Genomic DNA, 19840 nt, shown 5'->3' on the forward strand with positions numbered 1-19840 from the left:
GTAGGTATAGACCAGGGGAGTCAAACTAGCGGCCTGCAGGCCGGCTGCGCCACGTGCAGGCCACGCCCACTCCAGCTCCGCGAAGGGAAAAAACTTCGAGTTTGACACCCGTGGTATAGATAATTAATAGTGAAAAAAGTGCAAAAGCCTACTTGATTTAAATTAAAAGTATAAAATAATATAAATGTTACAACTTCCTATTCCATCAGATGAGAGTTTTTTAGAAAAGAAAAGAAAAAACACTTTGGTTTTGGTATGTTTAAAAGAAATCTCCTCCTGTAGGATTTAATGCCAAGATTACTTTACAGAATTTCAGCACAAATCATCTTCTTTAAAAAATTCCAGCCGTTCAACCAAGAACTCACATGAGTGCACACAAATGTACATAAATAAATCAAGCAGATTAACACTTAACAGAGTATGCCCATCCTCTTTTCCAATAGGATTTTAAAAACTGACCTGTGTTAGACAGTCCTATGCTTGTTCCAAGCACAGATAAATCCACACAAAATGTGCCAATTTCTGATGTCCACTCATATATCTCAGTGCCAGGGAGAACAGCTGAATCTTGGATACTATTATTCAGCAATGTGCTCTCAAGGTTATAGAATTATAACAAAACTACATTTATCTCTTTGCCTAACATAAAACTCTAAGTGACTTTGGATGAATTATTGAATATAATTAGGAAGCATGGAAACAAAATTACAGCAATGGTAAAGAGGCAAAATTCTAAACATCCTTCCTTTAAAATAAGTGTATGATTCATTCACATCACAGTACACCTTATCTAATGTACAACATCCGGATGATATATGACCCACTTCAATATCACCCAGAAATTAGCAGTATACATTTGCAGTACCGTGAAATCATAACTGGACTAATTGGGGGGGGGGGACGGGACATTAATGTTAAATGTATAATTGCTTCATTTACATTAATCATGTCATTTCATGCAGCTGCCATAAGTCATAGTTCTTATGTAACTGCTACAAACTGCTGCAAATGATTCATGTAAAATTAACATACGTACATTTAATTGCCTTACATAGGCTGATTTGGATACAACTCTCTTGTTCTGTTAGAATCAATAGACAGAAATTTGGGCCACTGCATTCGAATTCATATCAAGTAAATTAAGGCTTCATTGTATCACCTGACCACAATATGTATGGTCAGACACTGTGTATTAAACAAATCAGGATGAAACTTTTACCATATCACACCCTACCCTGCAGAAGGCATACACACAATTGTATTAATCCCTATTGTTTGGGCATTATGTGTGAGTGAAAAAAAGATAGGAAGAAGCAACATTTGCTCAAATTCAACAAAATGTAAACATTTTCATCATTTTAAAATCTGGTAAGTTTGCTTATCAGCTAAGGGAAAAATGCCTTTGGCCAAATATGCTTTTGGCTCACCAGCTGCTTATTTACTCTCAATCATGGGTGTCCAACTTTTTAACTTGCCTGGACTACATTGAGTGGAGAGGAATTGTCTTGGGCCGCATATAAAATATATAATATAGATAATGTATATGTATCACATAATGTTAAATGTTTATGTGTTAGGGATACAAGTAACACCCCCAACGAAAGAAGACTCCGAGGCTTGAAGTTCCTCAAAGTTCCATTTTATTAGAGATGTCATATTGGCACATCTGGGAAAACCCGAATCTGAAAGCTTCCAGGTTTTCCCCATCTAAATGAAAGTCCAAACCCCTGCCCAGCACCCACATGTCCATCACACGGACCCATCAGGCACCGTCCCAACTGGAGATGCCTCCCAGTCATACTCCTCCAGATGCAGGGCAAGATGTCCTTGACTTTTGTAAAAAGGGAATGGTATTATGACTATATATCTCCCATACTACATATATAATACATGTTACTTTAGTAACAGAGTTGTCAATTCCTGGAATGCACTACCTGACACTGTGGTTTCTTCCCCAAACCACCAAAACTTTAGCTTTAGACTTTCTACTGTCAACCTCACCCGGTTCCTAAGAGGTCTTTAAGGAAATGTGGATAAGCACACCAGTATGCCTACCGTCCCTGTCCTAATATTCCATGGTATTCATATTCATTTCATTTATTTATAATTCATGTCTATACTTATATCTGTTATCTAATTCATGCTTGATTGATTAATCAAGAGCCGAGGTGGCGCAGTGGTTAAATGCAGCACTGCAGGCTACTTCAGCTGATTGCAGTTCTGCAGTTCGGCTGTTCAAATCTCACCGGCTCAGGGTTGACTCAGCCTTCCATCCTTCCGAGGTGGGTAAAATGAGGACCCGGATTGTTGTTGGGGGCAATATGCTGACTCTGTAAACCGCTTAGAGACGGCTGAAAGCCCTATGGAGCGGTATATAAGTCTAACTGCTATTGCTATTAAATACATAAATAAATAAATAAATAAATAAATAAATAAATAAATAAATAAATAAATAAATAAATGGATGGATGGATGGATGGATGGATGGATGGATGGATGGATGGATGGATGGATGGATGGATGGATGGATGAATAAATAAATAAATAATCCCCCCTCCCATTTTTCCACAGCATTGAATGTGGCAGGCCCAATGCAAGATGGCTTCCAGGCCTGACAGGCCGCCCCCCCCCCCTTTCCATCAGAAGTTCATGTCCATAACGAGATTAACACAGGGGGTTAAAATCAAAATCATAACCACCTCCCCCCCCCCACCTTTGACTTATCATTGTATTTATCATGGAATTGTTTTACTAGCCTATCGGCCTGACATTATGATCATGTGAGGCTGCATTAGCTCTTCAGGGCTCCATGTGATCCACAGGCTGGGCCCGCCTGCTCTAGATAAACTGAAATTGTCCAATTAATTTTGGGCATAGCAAAACAACTGCCAACTTTAAAAAAAAAAAAGCTAAAGCCCTAAACCATGTTCATTTTCTTCACTGATCTTGCTTACAACTTGGGATGGTCGCATTCATCTTTAACATTTCATATGTATCATCAGTTTATACAGTCCTTTATAAAGATGTAGCCTAGCGTTTTTGAATGGAAGGGACCCAGAACCTGGCCACTATAGATATCTTTTATTTATATCTTTTATATTCGTATAGTTTTCTGCTGATCATTTATTCAGAAAAAATCAAATACTATTTTATTTGCTTTGTACCCTCTAACTTTTCAGGAAAACAATGAAGCAGAAAACATTTTAAATTTCATTCTGATCTCGTTCCCCAACTAAACTATAGCCAGAGATGATATAATCAAGGCTGCACTTTTTGGACTAGTAATTTTGGGCATCAAAGTCATATCTATATGAAGGATATCAGATGGAGAAAGGTATCCTTCACTGAAATAGATAGGAATTTAAAAAAACAAAAAACACCATGTCATTAAAAATGTAGGAGATTACACACAGAGGTCACTTTGCTTATTATTTTAATCATGGAAAATTGAAACATGTCTGCACTACAAATCAAAGCCACTTTAATCATATAAATATGATTAGCAAATAAATAAGTACTTCATTTTTTACAATTCTGGACAGAAAATTTTCTTTGTGAAAGAAAGAAAAAGAGATGCCTTCCAAGTACCAACAAGTCTTTAAACACATGTTTGACATATTATCAACTTAACATACTAGTTCTCTATTAAATCGAGATCATAAAACTGGAAGAAACGGCTGAGAAGTTAATTTAGATGAAAAGATTGCTTTGATGCTTTAAGCATCAAAGAATAAAATCCTATTGAGTACTCTCCAATTCAATTTCAAATAGCTATTATAGGAAATCTATATCTATATCTATATCTATCTATCATCTATCTATCTATCTATCTATCTATCTATCTATCTATCTATCTATCTATCTATCTATCTATCTATCTGTCTGTCTGTCTGTATATCTCTATATCTATCTATCTATCTATCTATCTATCTATCTATCTATCTATCTATCTATCTATCTATCTATCTATCTATATCTATATCTATCTACATCTACATCTACATCTACATCTATCTATCTATGTATATGTATATGTATATGTATATGTATATGTATATGTATATGTATATGTATATGTATATGTATATGTATATGTATATGTATATGTATATGTATATGTATATGTATATGTATATGTATATGTATATGTATATGATGTATATGTATATGTATATGTATATGTATATGTATATGTATATGTATATGTAAATGTAAATGTATATGTATATGTATTTAGTGTCACAACCCCTGGTATGCCCAAGTATGGGAGGAAGTCTACTGTTTCCATTCTCTGTCTATCAGCTCATCACAAGAGACCATCCAGACAGAAACCCAATATTTTTACTGTTGCCTTTGTTACATTTGTGTTGTATTTGTGCTGATAAATAAATAAAGGGAGACTAGTATAGATCCATTTCAAGCTATTTAGCTCTCATCAGCTAGCCATACCCTTACTCGGATTTGAACCTGAGCTGTATTACATATTAGGCAGATGTGTTAACCACTAAGCCACAAGGTTCTCCTCTTTTATCAGCTGAGCCAGGGAAATAGTAAGGGTATGGCTTACTGATGAGAGGGTATTCCCAACAGAGTCAGTTGAAAGTGGACATAAGGAAAGAGATTGAGGAAACCACCTGGAACAGTTAAAAGAATTATGTTACTATACCAAGACTGTGTACTTATGCCAAAGAAAGAATGAAAAAAGAATGCCCAGTAGAATGATGAAATAGAGAAATAGTAGCTGAAGGGGAAAATGCATGAATGGGAATGACTGCTGTAAAAATATAGGGAGCTAAAGATATTGTATAATCAGTATGGAAGGGGGAACAAATGAACATAGCCAAATGAGTATGAAATAGTTGGGATTAAAAGAAGCAGAGAAAACACACAGCAGTTTTGCTTATCTATCATCTATCTATCTATCTATCCATCCATCCATCCATCCATCCATCCATCCATCCATCCATCCATCCATCCATCCATCTATATTATTATGTCAAAGCACCTGGTATGCCCAAATAAGGTAGGGAGCATATTGCTTCCCTTTTGCCTTTCAGTTCCACCCTAGGAGCCCTCCAGGCAGAAAACCATTTTTGTGTTGCATTTTTGCGGATAAATAAATGAAGGGATAGTGTAGATCTATTTCAAGCTATTTGGCTCTCATCAGATAGCCATATCTTTACTGAGATTCAAACCTGAGCTGGGAAGCAGTATGCTCCCTCCCATAATTGGGCATATTAGGCTTTGACATAACACTTAATCATTTCCTTGGCTCAGCTGATAAGGGAGGAGAGCTTGTGGCACGCACACACACACACACATAAATACACACACACACACACACACACATACATTTGTGTTGCATTTTTGCCTCGAGGAATTTCAACCAAACTTGGTACACAAATGACTTACCCCTGGAAACCAATAATTGTGTGTGTGTTTCAGCATAACTCTGGAATGCCTGGCCCGTTAAGGGCTGCGAGTGCAACGTCCTAGAGCGGCAATTGTGATGTCGGTTTCTTTGCAGCTTCCTCTGGAAAGCCAGTCCTTACATTCCCCCTTCAGTGGACCAATGGGGAAACGCCTAATGGATTTGGGGCAAAGTGCCAGAATCATAGACAGGGCGGGAAAGAGGAGCACATGGAAAGGGGAAAGGAGAGGGCATGGATGATGGGCATGGGAGTAGAGGGAAGAAAGGTCCCTCTCAGTGGTCCCTAGTCAGACAAATGCTTCAACCCAAGGGTGGGTTTCAGGGGGTATGCCCCGGTACATGCATACCCGTTCATCAAATTTAGCTGGTACCCGTTCTTCTGGAGGCAGTGTACCGGAACGCTCCCTCCCATGGCCTGCTCCCTTGCTCGCTCCCCTGCCGGCCCAGTCACCGCTTGCTTGCATCAGGCTTGCCCCGCCAACAGCCATCTCGTTACCAATAGGGAGTGGGAAATCCATGCAGAGGGAGGAAAACGCATGCATTCCCCACCCGTCCATTGGAAACAAGGCGGCTGTCAGAGAGAAGACGGCAGCGCATGCCACGTGGGCTTGTGCAGCAGCCGAAGAAGGAACAGGAGGCGAGAATTCAGCTGTTGCAGAAGCTCACGGCCCACGCTGTCCTCTTCTCTCTGACAGCTGCCTGGTTAAAAAGCCATCCTCCATGGCGTTTTTCCCTGGGGGACTCCCAAGACCGATGCCACCACATCTGCCCTTTTTTGGCGACAGGTCCTCTTCAGAAGGACAAGGCCCCGCTGGTTCCCCTTGCGTTCTTTGTCTTCCCACCACGGCCCCACATCATGGAAAACATAGGTGCACGTACACCTTGCACAATTACAGCTCCGGAGAGGGAAGCCTCTTCAGAAGCCCAGGTGAGTGAGAACAAGTTCCTGCCATTACAAAGGCTCTGGGATGAGGGATGGAATCTTCTCCGTGGAACAGTAAAGTCCCGTCCGCCTCGGCAGCAGGACCAAAGCCCCTCTCCCAACTGGCCCTTCCTCCCTCTGAGGGTGAGGGACCCGGCTGCCCCACTGCCTCTGGCTTCCCTTCGAGAGTCTCTGGGGCTGTAATTGTGCAGAGTGTGCGCGTGCCTATGTTTTCCATGGCATGGGGCAGCAGCCGGAAGATGAGGAACGTGAGGGGGACCAGCGGGGTCTCGTCCTTCTGAAGAGGACCTGTTTCTGAAGAGGGCAGATGTGCTGGTATCATTCTTGGGATATTCTGCGAAGCCTCCCAAGGAAAAGAGCCGCTGCCAGGAACTTTTAACCATATATTTTGGTCCTAAGACTGCAAAATGCTGCAAAAAAACATAAATGCAGGCCAGTTGTTGAGTGTTTCAAATGTGATTGGAACACTCAACAATGTGACCACAGTGTGTGTGTGTGTGTGAGAGAGAGAGAGAGACAGAGAGAGACAGAGACAGAGAGACAGAAAGAGAAAGAGAGAGAAAGGAAGGAAGGAAGGGAAAGTGGGAGAGAGAGATGAAAGAAAGAAAGAAAGAAAGAAAGAAAGAAAGAAAGAAAGAAAGAAAGAAAGAAAGAAAGAAAGAAAGAAAGAAAGAAAGAAAGAGAAATAGAACTTATGACCACAATTGACCCCAACATTTTGGTTGCTAAGCGAGAGAGTTGTTAAGTGAGTTTCACCACATTTTCCAAATTGGCCACGCCCACCCGGTCACATGACCACCAAGCCACTCCCACAACACAGGCCACACTTACAGATAGGTTCTAAAAAATTTTGAAACCCACCACTGGTCTACACATAACCAGGCAATGCCGGGTTATCAGTGTGTGTGTGTGTGTGTGTGTGTGTGTGTGCGAGCGCGCGCATGCGTGCGCGCGTGTGTGTACACACGCACACAAACATACTAGCTGATTTATATTCTCTCTCTCTCTCTCTCTCTCTCTCTCTCTCTCTCTCTCTCTCTCTCTCTCTCTCTCAGTACAATAGGTTAAGAGGGCTAAATAAGGAGCATCCTGCAGACTGTCTGGAATTAAATTGAAGAAACGAAACAGCTTGGGTTGAAATTCAAATGAAAGGAAATGCAGGAATTATTTCAGAAAAGTATATGGAAATGATAGTGATATGATGAAGGGAACGGAAACAAATGCTATAAATCCAAACATGCTAAACATTCCATTTAATGCCTAAGACTGATCTGACTGCTTAGTAATTGGTTCAGCATACAGCAGGGAGTAAAATAAGGGTGAGTGATGTCCCTTCAGTTAGTTATTACAGCAAAAATAGTTGCAGTAAGAATTGAGGTTTTTGAGTTGGAAATGTGGGTACTGTAACTATACCTCCTGTCTTTTTTTCTTTATTCATGCTTTAATTCCTTTCTTATTTTTCCTTACTCCCCTTTCCATACTCTGCATACAGGTGTTCCTCGACTTACAACCATTTGCTTAGTGACTGTTTGAAGTCAAACAGCACTTTAAAAAAGGGACTTATAACTATTTTTCAAATGACCATTGCAGTTTCCCTGTGGTTACATGATCAAAATTCGGACGCTTGGCAACTGGCATGTACTTATAACAGTTGCAGTGTCCTGGGGTCATGTGATCACCTTTTGCAACCTTCTGACCAACAAAGTCAATGGGGAAGTCAGGTTCAGTTAACAACCATGTTGCAAACTTAACAACTGCAGTGATTCACTTAACATCTGTCTTGATCTTAGCAACAGAAATTGGGGCTAAATTTGGTTGTAAACCACTTTCCCCAAAAGATGTTAGCAAGATGGAAGATGGGGCCACAAAATCATAGGTGGTATTCCGCCGGTTCTCGCCGGTTCCGGAAAACCAGTAGCGGTGGCTGCGGGAGGCTCTGCCCACCCCGAGTAATGCACGTGGACTGCGCGTGAGCAGGTAGTGGTGCGCATGCACAGACAAAGCATGTGCGAGTAAAGCGAGCGCACACGCTCACATTTGCGAACCGGTAGGGAAGGTAAGTGAATGTCACCTCTGCACAAAACCATCATCACCATCGCTCAAAATCTACACACGATATTAGCATTATTAAGCCAAGAAAAACAAATAATAACAAAGGATACAGGTCTCCAAATTCTCTCAAACCCTTTATCAAGGCAAATGCAGAATCTGAATAAGAAGTGACAATTTTGAAGCCATCAAGTTGATATTTAGACATTGGCTGATGGAGAAAATTTGTAGCCATTCAAATTAAGTTCTGCTAAGGTCTGTGATAATTTCAGGTTACATTTTAAGCTGTCTCCAGACCTGGTAAAATGAAGAAGCAAAATAATCATAACGATTATTTTAAAAACAATATTTATTGGAAGCAGCTTCCTCCAATCCCAACTCAAGGGACTTTAGATGTGTTGGACTAAAGCGCCTACAATCCCCAGATGGAGATTATCAGACACCAATGTTTAGCAATAATATATTACCTGATAATTTCAGACAGATATGATCATACGATGTCAGAATAACAAAAACAGTGATAAAAATGTTTTAAATAGTTCAAGACATCCACAAATTCAAGGGACTGCGGGGAGTAGCTCTAGTTTCACCCTTTCTTTTGGAATCATTTTCAGCTTCCTAACAAACCAGGGGTGGGTTCCTACCAGTTTGCACCTATTCGGTAGAACCGGTTCGTCAAATCTACCGAACCGGTTAGAAGAGGTTCCACCAGTGGACCCGGAAAGCAGGCCACACCTACAGAAGAGGTTCCAAAAATGTTTTGAAACCCATTACTGGTCCTTGGATATGATTATTCTACACTATCATGCTCCTGTTTATAAAACTCAGTGCCTCTGTGAAAGGTAAGGATGACTACTGCGTTTGTGGTGCAATCAGAACATTGCGTGTGTTGAAGTTGTTTTAACGCAAACCAAAGATGCCTTTTAAAAAACAAGTTTACATCATATTCTTATGCATGCCAGTGCTGTGTGTGAGGTGATTTAAGGTGGTTCTGACAAGTGTCGTCGGCATCTTCATATCCGGTCACATGGGTAGCAAGCCACTCCCATCTGGTCACATGGGCAGCAAGCCACTCCCACAAAGGAGGCCACACCCACAGAGTAGGTTCGAACAATTGTTGAAACCCACCACTGTAACAAACCCATGTAAGACCTTCTAAGTTCAACAGAGGTTACATTTAACTCTGCAACTTTAAAGTCAGGGTGACAGTACTCACTGAATTTTTTTTCCAGCATTCACATAATCTACGTAGAAAGCTGGGGTAACATTCCTTAAGGAACTATATTAGTACAACTGAAAACAGCTTGAATCCCAGGTCCCGTAAGAAGTTCTGTAATGTGACAATTCAGTATGCAAAGGCTCGATATACGACTTCAAGGCGTCCAACTTGATGCAAGAGCTAGACACCCAAAGGCAGAGCATTTTATAATAAAGAGTTCTTAACTTCAATAGTTTCATGTAAAAAAAAAAATGATTTATGAACAGGAACAGCCTGTCATACCAAGAGCAATGTTCACAAGTAGCTTTTCTGGCAGGTCTCCCAATACAAGAGAAGCAGAAATTCATGCAGCTCTTAAGATAATAATCTGTTGTTGTATTAAACTTTTATTCACCTTTTGAACTTCTGCCTGCTATGCAACTACAAAACACACATACAGAAATGCTACCAGAGGACTTTGTTCTGTTCCTACCTTGTTCATACCACTGCATCTTACTTAACATGTATTTTTGGCTTCGACTTGGTGCGTGAATCCAGCTACTGTCGATTTGCAATGCAAATAAATCATGATTTATTACTTAGCCTACTCAAACTATTTCACAATTGGCTGGTTTGCACAAGAATCACGGAGTTTGCAGCCAGCATTCCTACATTTCTGAAAAGTACAGTATGGTATCTTTGAAAAACACAAAGTTGAAGAAAACCAGTACAAACAATAATTCTTCCCTTAATTTAACCTAACACAACTAATATGCTAGTCAGTGGATTACTGTATGAGAAGAGAACCTCTAGAGCAGAGGTGTTAAAACTCAAGGCCCGGGGGCCGTATCCAGCCCGCGGGGTGCTTAGATCTGGCCTGCAGGGCCGCCCTGGAAACAGCAAAGGACTGGTCCACGGTGCCTCTACCAGCGAAAATGGAGAACGGGCGGGGCACATGGAGCTTCATTTTTGCTGGCAGAGAGTTTTAGGATGCCGTTGTGGAAGAAAACAGGACCCAGGGGGACACAAGCGGCCCACCCGAGCTCTGTTTTTGCAGGCAGAGGGCTGCAGGAGGCTGTTGCAGCCGAAACTGGAGATCGGGAGCCCGTTTTCTCTGGCAGAGCGCTTGGGCCACCACAGGTGATGTCACACGAGTGATGTCGAGCTAGCCACACCCACACCTGGCCACACCCACTCCAGCCCCCCCCCCCAAGTCAAACACAACCCTGATATGGCCCTCAATGAAATCAAGTTTGACACCCCTGCTCTAGAGGACAACAGGATGGGAAAAAGCAAATATCCTGTATTTCTCTTTGGGGATTTGCTTTTATTGCTGAAAATCAGTATGACATTTGGTAAAACAAAATTAAAATATTAAAAAGTTTGGACTGAGAGAGGGCAACTGGTTTAAAGTCACTTAAACTTCTGTGGCTGAAGTTCGATTACAATCTGGATCTGTCTATTCCTACTCCAACACTTCAATCAATACCACACACCTCTCCTATCCATCACCCCAATGAGTCATACATTCAGTTCTTCTGCAAATTATGCAGACTTTACAAATACCGCATCTTTAATCAATAAATAAAATGTTCTCAAGAACTTTGGAGAGTTTTCCCGGAAGTAGTGTTTTATACAAAAACCCATATAAAATATAATCTTTGACTTATGACCAAACTTGAGTCCAAACTTTCCATTGCTAAGGCAATTAAGTGAATTTTGTTCCATTTTACAACCTTTTTTTTGCCACAAATGTTAAGGGAATCCCTATAAGTGAATCATGGGGTTATTAATGATTCTGGCTTCCCCCTGGCTCTGCTTGTTGGAAGCTGGCTGGGAAGGTTAAAAATGGGGATCACATGGATATCGGGACAGTGCATGTTAATTGCCAAGCATCCCAATTTTGATCACGTGGCCGTGGGAATGCTGCAACGATTGCAGTGTGAAAAGTTGTCATAAGTCATTTTTTCTCAACACCGTTGTAACTTCAAGTGGTCGCTAAATGGATGGTTGTAAGTTAAGGGCCACCTATATAAAGGGGTGTCAAACTGGTGACCCGTGGGCTGGATGGATCATGCACAGGCCACACCCACCCCAGCTTCGCGAAGGGGGGAAATGTCACAAAACATCACGTGACGGCAGTACGACACCCCGTTGACATCCATGGTCTATATGCAGCTGGACAAATCACCTCAGAATATTTACTGTGCCATTTGCAAAAGCTAATTTAGTGAGATTTACACACTCAAGGGACCCGGAGGCTCAGTGGCTAAGACGCTGAGCTTGTCAATCAGAAAGGTTGGCAGTTCAGTGGTTTGAATCCCTAGTGCTTAATGGAGTAAGCTCCCGTTACTTGTTCCAGCTTCTGCCAACCCAGCAGTTAGAAAGCATGTAAAAATGCAAGTAGAAAAATAGGGACCACTTTGGTGGGAAGGGAACAGCGTTCCATGCACCTTCGGCGTTTAGTCATGCCGGCCACATGACCTCGGAGACGTCTTCGGACAGTGCTGGCTCTTCGGCTTTGAAATGGAGATGAGCACCGCCCCCTAGATTAGGAAAGACTAGCACATATGTGCGAGGGGAACCTTTACCTTACACACCCCAATAGGAAGGGGTCTTGTTATTCATGACACTCTGGTGGCCGTGAAAACTGAAAACCTTATCCTCCAGGAAATTTGTTTAGCTTTTTGGATGTCCTGAACGCTTCTATCTTCCAGTGCAACAGACCAACACATTTACTCCTGTGAGGATAAACTGAAATGATTTCTTGTTGAAATGAAACATTCGATTGAATGCCAAACTGCAGAACATTTCAGATGCTCAGTGTCCTTGACTCCAGTGAGCTGTTTATTAGTGCACCAGTCTCACATTGGGCTTGAGGGCTGACATCCAAGAGAGCAACTACATATATGGTGTTCCCCTTTTACTCCTCCCAACGTGATTGGGACTGGAAATATTTATGATGTGCTCTATAATAACCCAGGCAAGCTTTAAAATCCCAATAAGCATCTGGCAGCCTGCTGTACTAATTCTCTAAGGAGAATGAGCTGGCCAGGATTTATTGACATTTTAATGCAAACCCTGCAAATAGGAGATTTCCTTCTTAGCTTGGTTCCTCCTTTACTCTTCATTCTATTTATTCTGGAATAGTCTCTAGCAGGAGCAGAGTTTTAAAAAACTGGGGAGAAGGAAGAAGATGCTGAAGTACTCAGGATCCCAATGTATCACTGACTCATAAATCACACTTCTTTTTTTGCCAGATTTCTTACACTGTGGCAAGCCCACACACATAAGAGTGAAAGGGAGGAATTTTGTACAAGGAACGTACAAGCACTACACCATCTTAACACTTTGAATATCCTAATTACTAAAGTGATGGTTTCCAACCTCAAGGATTACTTTATTGGTTACCTCATCTTAACCCAAAATTTCCTTGCCTGAGGTAGAATTCAAATGCGGCTTTTCCTACTAGATTTTGCCATCTTTTGTTTTTAAAATCTTGCGGCACCAATTCAGATAACAATTCTAGCTTTTCACTCATCCTTGCTTGTACTATATTGCTTTTCTAGCAATCCTGCTGAAAATTCCTGTACTCAAATTTTCTAAGAGGACACTGAAGCCTCAAACTAGTTCTTAAACTGAGGCAGGCAGACTCCGGGTATGGAAAATCTCTTTTCTTTTTCAGAGTATACCTAGACATATTATGAATCCAAGCGCACGCCAGTGTTTCATGCTTGCAAATCTAAATTATTAAGAACTTGCTCAGCCCAAAATTTGTGATCAATCCCAGAAGCTAGTCCACGGGTCTTTTCTTTTTCAAAAAGAAAGAAACAAAGAGAGAGAAAAATGGTGTCTCCTCTGTGACAGGAAAAAAGATACAATTGCAAAATTTACAGATTAAGTTGGAAGGGACCTTGTAGGTCATCTAATCCACCCCCCACCCCCCCAAGCAGAAGACCCTACACCATTTCTGATAAATGGCAGTCTCTGGAATCATCACCTCTACTAGAAGCATTCTGTTTTGGCAACCAAATGTATAATCAATGGCAGGGACACCTGTTTAGTTTATTATTACTACTTTTGTAGGAGCAATACAATCATCTGAAATTTTACCCATCTACTGTAAATCACCGCAGATGGGGACTGAAGCCAAGAAATTAAAAGATGCTTGCTCCTGGGGAGGAAAGCTATGGCAAATCTAGACAACATACTAAAGAGCAGAGACATCACTCTTACAATGAAAGTATGTATAGTCAAGGCTATGGCTTTTCCAGTTGCAATGTATGGCTGTGAAAGTTGGACCATAAGGAAGGCTGAGCGCCAAAGAATTGAGGCCTTTGAACTATGGTGAATGGAGAAGACTCCTGTGAGTCCCTTGGATTGCAAGATGATCAAACTGGTCAGTCCTAGAGGAGATCAACCCTGACTGCTCTTTAGAAGGCCAGATCCTGAAGATGAAACTCAAATACTTTGGCCACCTAATGGGAAGAAAGGACTCACTGGAGAAGAACCTAATGCTGGGAAAGATTGAAGGCAAAAGAAGAAGGGGATGACAGAGAATGAGGTGGCTGAATTGAGTCACTAAAGCAGACAGTGTCAGCTTAAATGGACTCCAGAGGATGGTAGAGGACAGGAAGGCCAGGAGGAACGTTGTCCATGGGGTTGCGATGGATCGGACACGACTTCGCAACTAACAATTGTAAATCACTCAAAGCTCTATCCATCTCCATCCCACTTTTATTAGACCCATCCTTGAGTTCACAATACACTCCATCTGTAGTCTCAGGAACTCAAGTCTCAGAAACTCAAGAAGACATCTTCTAGAGCAGTGGTAGTCAACATGGTCCCTACCGGCCTCTAGTGGGTGTTCCAGCTTTCATGGTGGGTGGACGGTAGGGGTTTGCTGCAACTCTGCTTTATAAATTTTATAAAGTAAAGTTACTTCCCTACTTTATAAATCACCATTACTGTGGAACCGGTGGGCGGTTAGAAAAATTTAATACTACCAGAAATACAAAAGTGGGCGGTAGGTATAAAAAGGTTGACTACCCCTGTTCTAGAGTAAGCAACTTTGGAGTCAGAAAACTGGCAAACTGGAAATACTTTTGAAAAAGAACTCATTTATCTGCGTTCTAATTGTTGCAAAGGTTTTTGCGATCAATAAACATGGCAAAAGAACAGATTGTATAACAGGTATGGTCTCAGACCCATTTCTATTTATATCTAGAAGAGAAAAAGTCATCCAGATTTAATAAATGGGTAGCAGCAACTAATGAATACACAGGTCTGTAGAAGTCAGCTGATCTCTAAGGTTCTTACAGGGACAAGACATTCATTGTCTTGGATGCCAAGATAAAAATACATACAAGAATGTGGAAAAATTCAAAAGAATGATTAGCTCCAAGTGTAAGAACCACTAGCCACGACAACAACTAAGATATATATATATATATATATATATATATATATATATATATATATATATATATATATATATATATATATATATATACATATACATATACATATACATATACATATACATATACATATACATATACATATACATATACATATACATATACATATACATATACATATACATATATATATATATATATATATATATATATATATTATGAAGGAACCCATTCTTCGAGTTTGCATCCTTAAACAGTCGAAACAAGCCCTACCACATCTTAAAAAAAAAGATTGTGGAAAGCTTGGGAGAATCCTAAGGTTTAGAGAAAGACAAGAACAAGAATGGCATTAATCCAGTTGGAATTGAAGATTACCAGTGGTCACAAAATGTATTTATATCCCACCTTTATTATTTTCTAAATAACTCAGTGAGGCAAACATACATAATACTCCTTCGTCCTCCTATTTTTTCAGCAGACAACCCTGTGAGATGGTTAGGGCTGAAAGAGTGTACCTGGGCCAAAGTTAACCAGCTGGCTTTCATGCCTAAGAGGAAACTACAACTCCCAGTTTCCCAGTTTCTAAGCTTGGAGCCTTAACCACAAGACCAAACTGGCAAAGAGAAAGAAAAAATGCAATATTTAGAAGAATGCAAGTCTGGCCAAAACAAGCCAGTCCTGAACCAGATGGTTCAACATTACAAAATGTTGTTAGTTCTCTACACATCACTCTAAGAAAGCTGTTTTGAAATGCAACAATGATATATTCCTAACTAAAGTAATATTGAAAAGCAGGTCCAGGCGGGGCATGTGTCATAATTTAGCTGCTGTCAGGGGAAAACAAATATAGAAAGAAAAGATAAAATCCCTGATGTCCTGTTTGTACATCTCTAGAATTCCTCAGGCTGTTGGAATCTAGTACAAAAGACACAACACACACACACACACACACACACACACACACACACACACAAACACAGAATCCAAATAACTCACAGTATCACACTTATTGGTTGCCTTATGCTCAGAGTTCTCACCCCAGTCCCTTTCTTCTCTCCTGAAATCTAATTGCGGAATATCAACACTACCTTATGTAAAGTTATTTTAAAGGCAGGAGGAAAGTATAGAAAACGCTGGGAGCCTCCCTCATTAGCATCACCCCATGGTGTGAATTCCGCCCGTTTAAGTCTCACCATTCAAGTTCCTACCCAGGACTTGCAGCTTAGAAGGGGGGGACGGGACACACCTCAGAATTAGATACACCAACAGGAACGCTTTCAGGGGAGGAAACCACTCAAACCGAAACGAGGTGCCAACCTTTCTCGGATTTACGCCTCTTCCACTGAAAAAGCAGAGAGGCTCCTGTTATTCCAAAGGTAACAGCAGCAGAGCACTCGGTCCTTGGGATGAAACCATCTTCAAGTTAATGGACCGGGGACTCTACCTATCTACCTAACTACTTACCTAACTACCTATACATGCATGCATACATACATACACACACACCACTCAGTACATACATAGTATGTACATGCATACATACATACACACACACACACCACTCAGAAGGGTAATATTTGTCAGCCACGAGCGCGCTCCCCGCGCCGCTGCAAGAGCGCATCCTCGCTCAGTGCGCTCGACTCCATCCATCCCTGGTTGGTCAAGTGCAGGCACCCGCGAGCCAAGCGAACCCACCCGGGCAGGGGGAGTCAAACCCGCCCGCTGGAAAGAAGCTGTGGGGAGGGGGGGGAATAACGCACCTCCCCTTCCAACCACGCGGAGGGTCCTCCGATGCTTTGAAAGGAGGCGGCGTATTGCGGGCAAAAGCGCGCTGGAGATCGGGGCTCAGCTGTGGGCGGGCCAGCTCCTCCTAGTCACGACTCACAGTGACCAACGGTTGGAAGTCCTCGGAGGAGGAACGGAGCGCCGCGGGGCCGGAGCGCGTTCCCCACCCCGAGGTGACGCCCGGCAGCAGGATAAGGGAAAGGTTCCCGGGCAAGACCCGCGATGGCGATCTTCTTAGGGTCGCGTACTCACGTTTCATACCTTCCCCTCCTCCTGCAAGCGGCTCCTTTCAGGGAAAGGGGGATAAACAGCCCGGGGAATAAGCGGGGAGGACAGAAATCCCGAGGGAAGGCAGAAAGGGAAAGAGGGAGAGGAGACACGAGCAGCCCCATGGGGAAAAAGGTAAAGGTTCCCCTCGCACATATGTGCTAGTCGTTCCCGACTCTAGGGGGCGGTGCACATCTGGCCGGCATGACTAAAGCACCGAGCGCTGTTACCTTCCCACCAAGGTAGTCCCTATTTTTCTACTTGCATTTTTACATGCTTTCAAACTGCTAGGTTGGCAGAAGCTGGGACAAGTAACGGGAGCTCATTCCGTTACGCGGCGCTAGGGATTCGAATCGCCGACCTTTCTGATGGACAAGCTCAGCGTCTTAGCCACTGAGCCACCGCGTCCCTTATAGTTCCATGGGGAAACATCCCCCCTCCACACACAAAAGCCACCCTTTCCCCTTTGAACAGATCGCAGAGCCAGCCTTTTATCCTGAAGGGAATCCCCGCCGGTCTCCGTCAAGTCAACCGCGCGCCAAGGCTTTTCAGGTTCTGGGGGGCTGCGCAACGACCAACACCACCACCACCCCGGGCGTGGGAAAAGCTTGCTGCAATTAAACTGGCCGTACCTGCGAGGAAAGGAGCAACGGAGGCTGATCCACCTGCAAGGATCGGGCAGGGAAGGGAACCGCGCAAGGCTGCCTCCCCGCCCCGTTTGCCTAAGGGAAAGGAGCCGCCGGCTTTCCATTCCCTCCCGCCCGGTGGCGATTCTGCACCGAAGGCGTCGTCGTCAGAGCGTTCTCACCTTTTTGCCCTCCGGCGCGGCGGAGCGGCGATTCCCCGCGGTCAGGGAGGAAGATTGCCCCTGGCCGACGTGATCCTGTTGCGGGGACATGGCTTCCATTAGATTCCCTTTGACCGCTGCTCAAACAGCCTGAAGGAAGCCTGAGGTCATCCCAGGCTGGTCTTCGATCCTGGGCAATAAGAAGAAGTCTTCCTCGGAGCCCCTCCGGCCGGCTCTCATTGGAGAATCAAGGCAGCAGCGCAACGGGGAAGCGCGCAAAAAAGCTTTTGCTGCGGGCGCCGACAGCGGATTCAGGACAGCGAGTGCGGCAGACAGCGGCGCGGCTGGCCCCGCCCACCTCGAGGCCAAGGCTGCCCGAGGCTCCACCCAGAAATGGAAGCCGAGGCACAAGCCCCGCCCCTTCTGCTGCGGAGGGGAATCTGGCCCAGCCGGCGTGCTTTGTAGCCCCGCCTCTTATTTTAAACGCGACCTTGGCCCCGCCCACAAACGAGACTGCAGAATTCCGAGGTGGGGGGTGGGCGCGGTCGTCCGTTTGACTTTTGCATTTCTGAGGAAACGAAGGGATAATATCTTAATGTTCATATTATATATATATATATTTAATACCTGATTATCGAGTCTTTGGACTTCCTGGGCTGCGATCGAAGAAGCCCTTTGCAAATTTAAAAAAAATATTTTTAAAAACCCTATTTCTTCATTTGATCTCAATATTGCTAAAGCATCCAACCGCTCTTCCATAATAATCCCTTCCTCCTCCGCTCCCTACTGAGGGGCCACGTTTTTTAAATTAATATATTCTTGTACCGAATTGATTGAGAAGGGACCTCAACCGTGTTTCATCTGGAATCGATCAATGCTGTAAAAATATTTGGTCAGACACCCCACCCACCCCCAATGAAATGGCTAAGGGCACAAGAAGAACTCGTTGCAACGTTGGCAACTCTTGATTGTGAAACTCAAGTGGAGAAGACAACTAGGAACAAGCCAGATCTTGTATTTTGTTTCCTAAGAGGGCCGTTTAACTCAGGTCACTGGGTCTTAACTCCAAACAAGTACAGCAATGCTTGGAAATGCAGATCTGCTCCAGTCCAAAATAGGAGTGAGAAATAGGGAGAGAAAAAATGCTTCCAGGCAAAGCATTTATTGAATACTTTGCCACATCCATACGACCTCATAATACATCATAGGTCTGGAGTTGTATTTCCAGGCAAAGCTTTTGTAAATGTTACTTTTTCTCTGCCTGGCATTTTAGGAGAGATGCAAAGAACAAATATCCGGTAACCCATACTTCCCTATCATTCCTTTCTGCCATTTTCTTTGAAAGAAAGGAGCACCTCAGCTACTTTTAATTTTGAATTAAAGCCCTGAGGCAGAATGGCTTAGATTCGGGTCCACAAGCTAAAATACAGCCACATTATAGTTTGGCTTACTACAATGTGGAGAATTGACTACAAACATTACTTTGATGGTGCTAGGAAGCCTTTGGCTAGAAGGGGTGGGTGGGTGTATATGTCCCCAGGATATGGTCAAAATAGTCAATGATGCCCACAACATTAAATTAAATTTTTGCCCATTTCACAATGCAAATAAAAAGGTTGAAATCTGATCACTGTTGCAGCCTCCATCTTGACCATGATGGAAATTACCTGGACTTGAATGCTTTATGAAATTGCTTCTCACAACATAATTGAACTGTGAACTAGATGGATTTACACAACATGCTAGACCAAAATGTCTTTAGCAAGTTTGTGATTCATATACCTGTATATGCTTTGTATCTAAAGTAGAACTAGCACTTCAAAGTCTCCTGCTTACTAGCTTGATGTCTTAACCACTATGCCAAACAAGCTCCTGTCTGTGGCATGTATATGTATGATTTCTGTCTAGCCTACAGCTTTGAGATTTATCAAAATATATAGCCTGAAATCATGCATCTCCA

The 19840-nt window shown here is 42.6% G+C and overlaps 1 protein-coding gene across 2 annotated transcripts in view; it reads right to left on the reverse strand.

The window, feature by feature from the left end:
• The window catches only part of ARHGAP20 (Rho GTPase activating protein 20), a 105404-nt gene extending 87218 nt beyond the window's left edge, over positions 1 to 18186 (reverse strand). For both annotated transcript variants that reach the window (XM_087721201.1, XM_087721200.1), the window contains exon 1: positions 17902 to 18186. In XM_087721201.1, coding sequence (XP_087577327.1) covers positions 17902 to 18000 — 99 coding nt within the window. In that variant the 5' untranslated portion in view covers positions 18001 to 18186. The remainder of the gene's footprint in view (positions 1 to 17901) is intronic.
• Positions 18187 to 19840: the final 1654 nt, after the last annotated feature.

The sequence above is a fragment of the Thamnophis sirtalis genome, unplaced genomic scaffold (genome assembly GCF_051295495.1).
Source record: "Thamnophis sirtalis isolate CommonGarterSnake01/CBP01778 unplaced genomic scaffold, rThaSir2_p1.2 scaffold_8, whole genome shotgun sequence".
NCBI classification, from domain to species: Eukaryota; Metazoa; Chordata; class Lepidosauria; order Squamata; family Natricidae; genus Thamnophis; species Thamnophis sirtalis.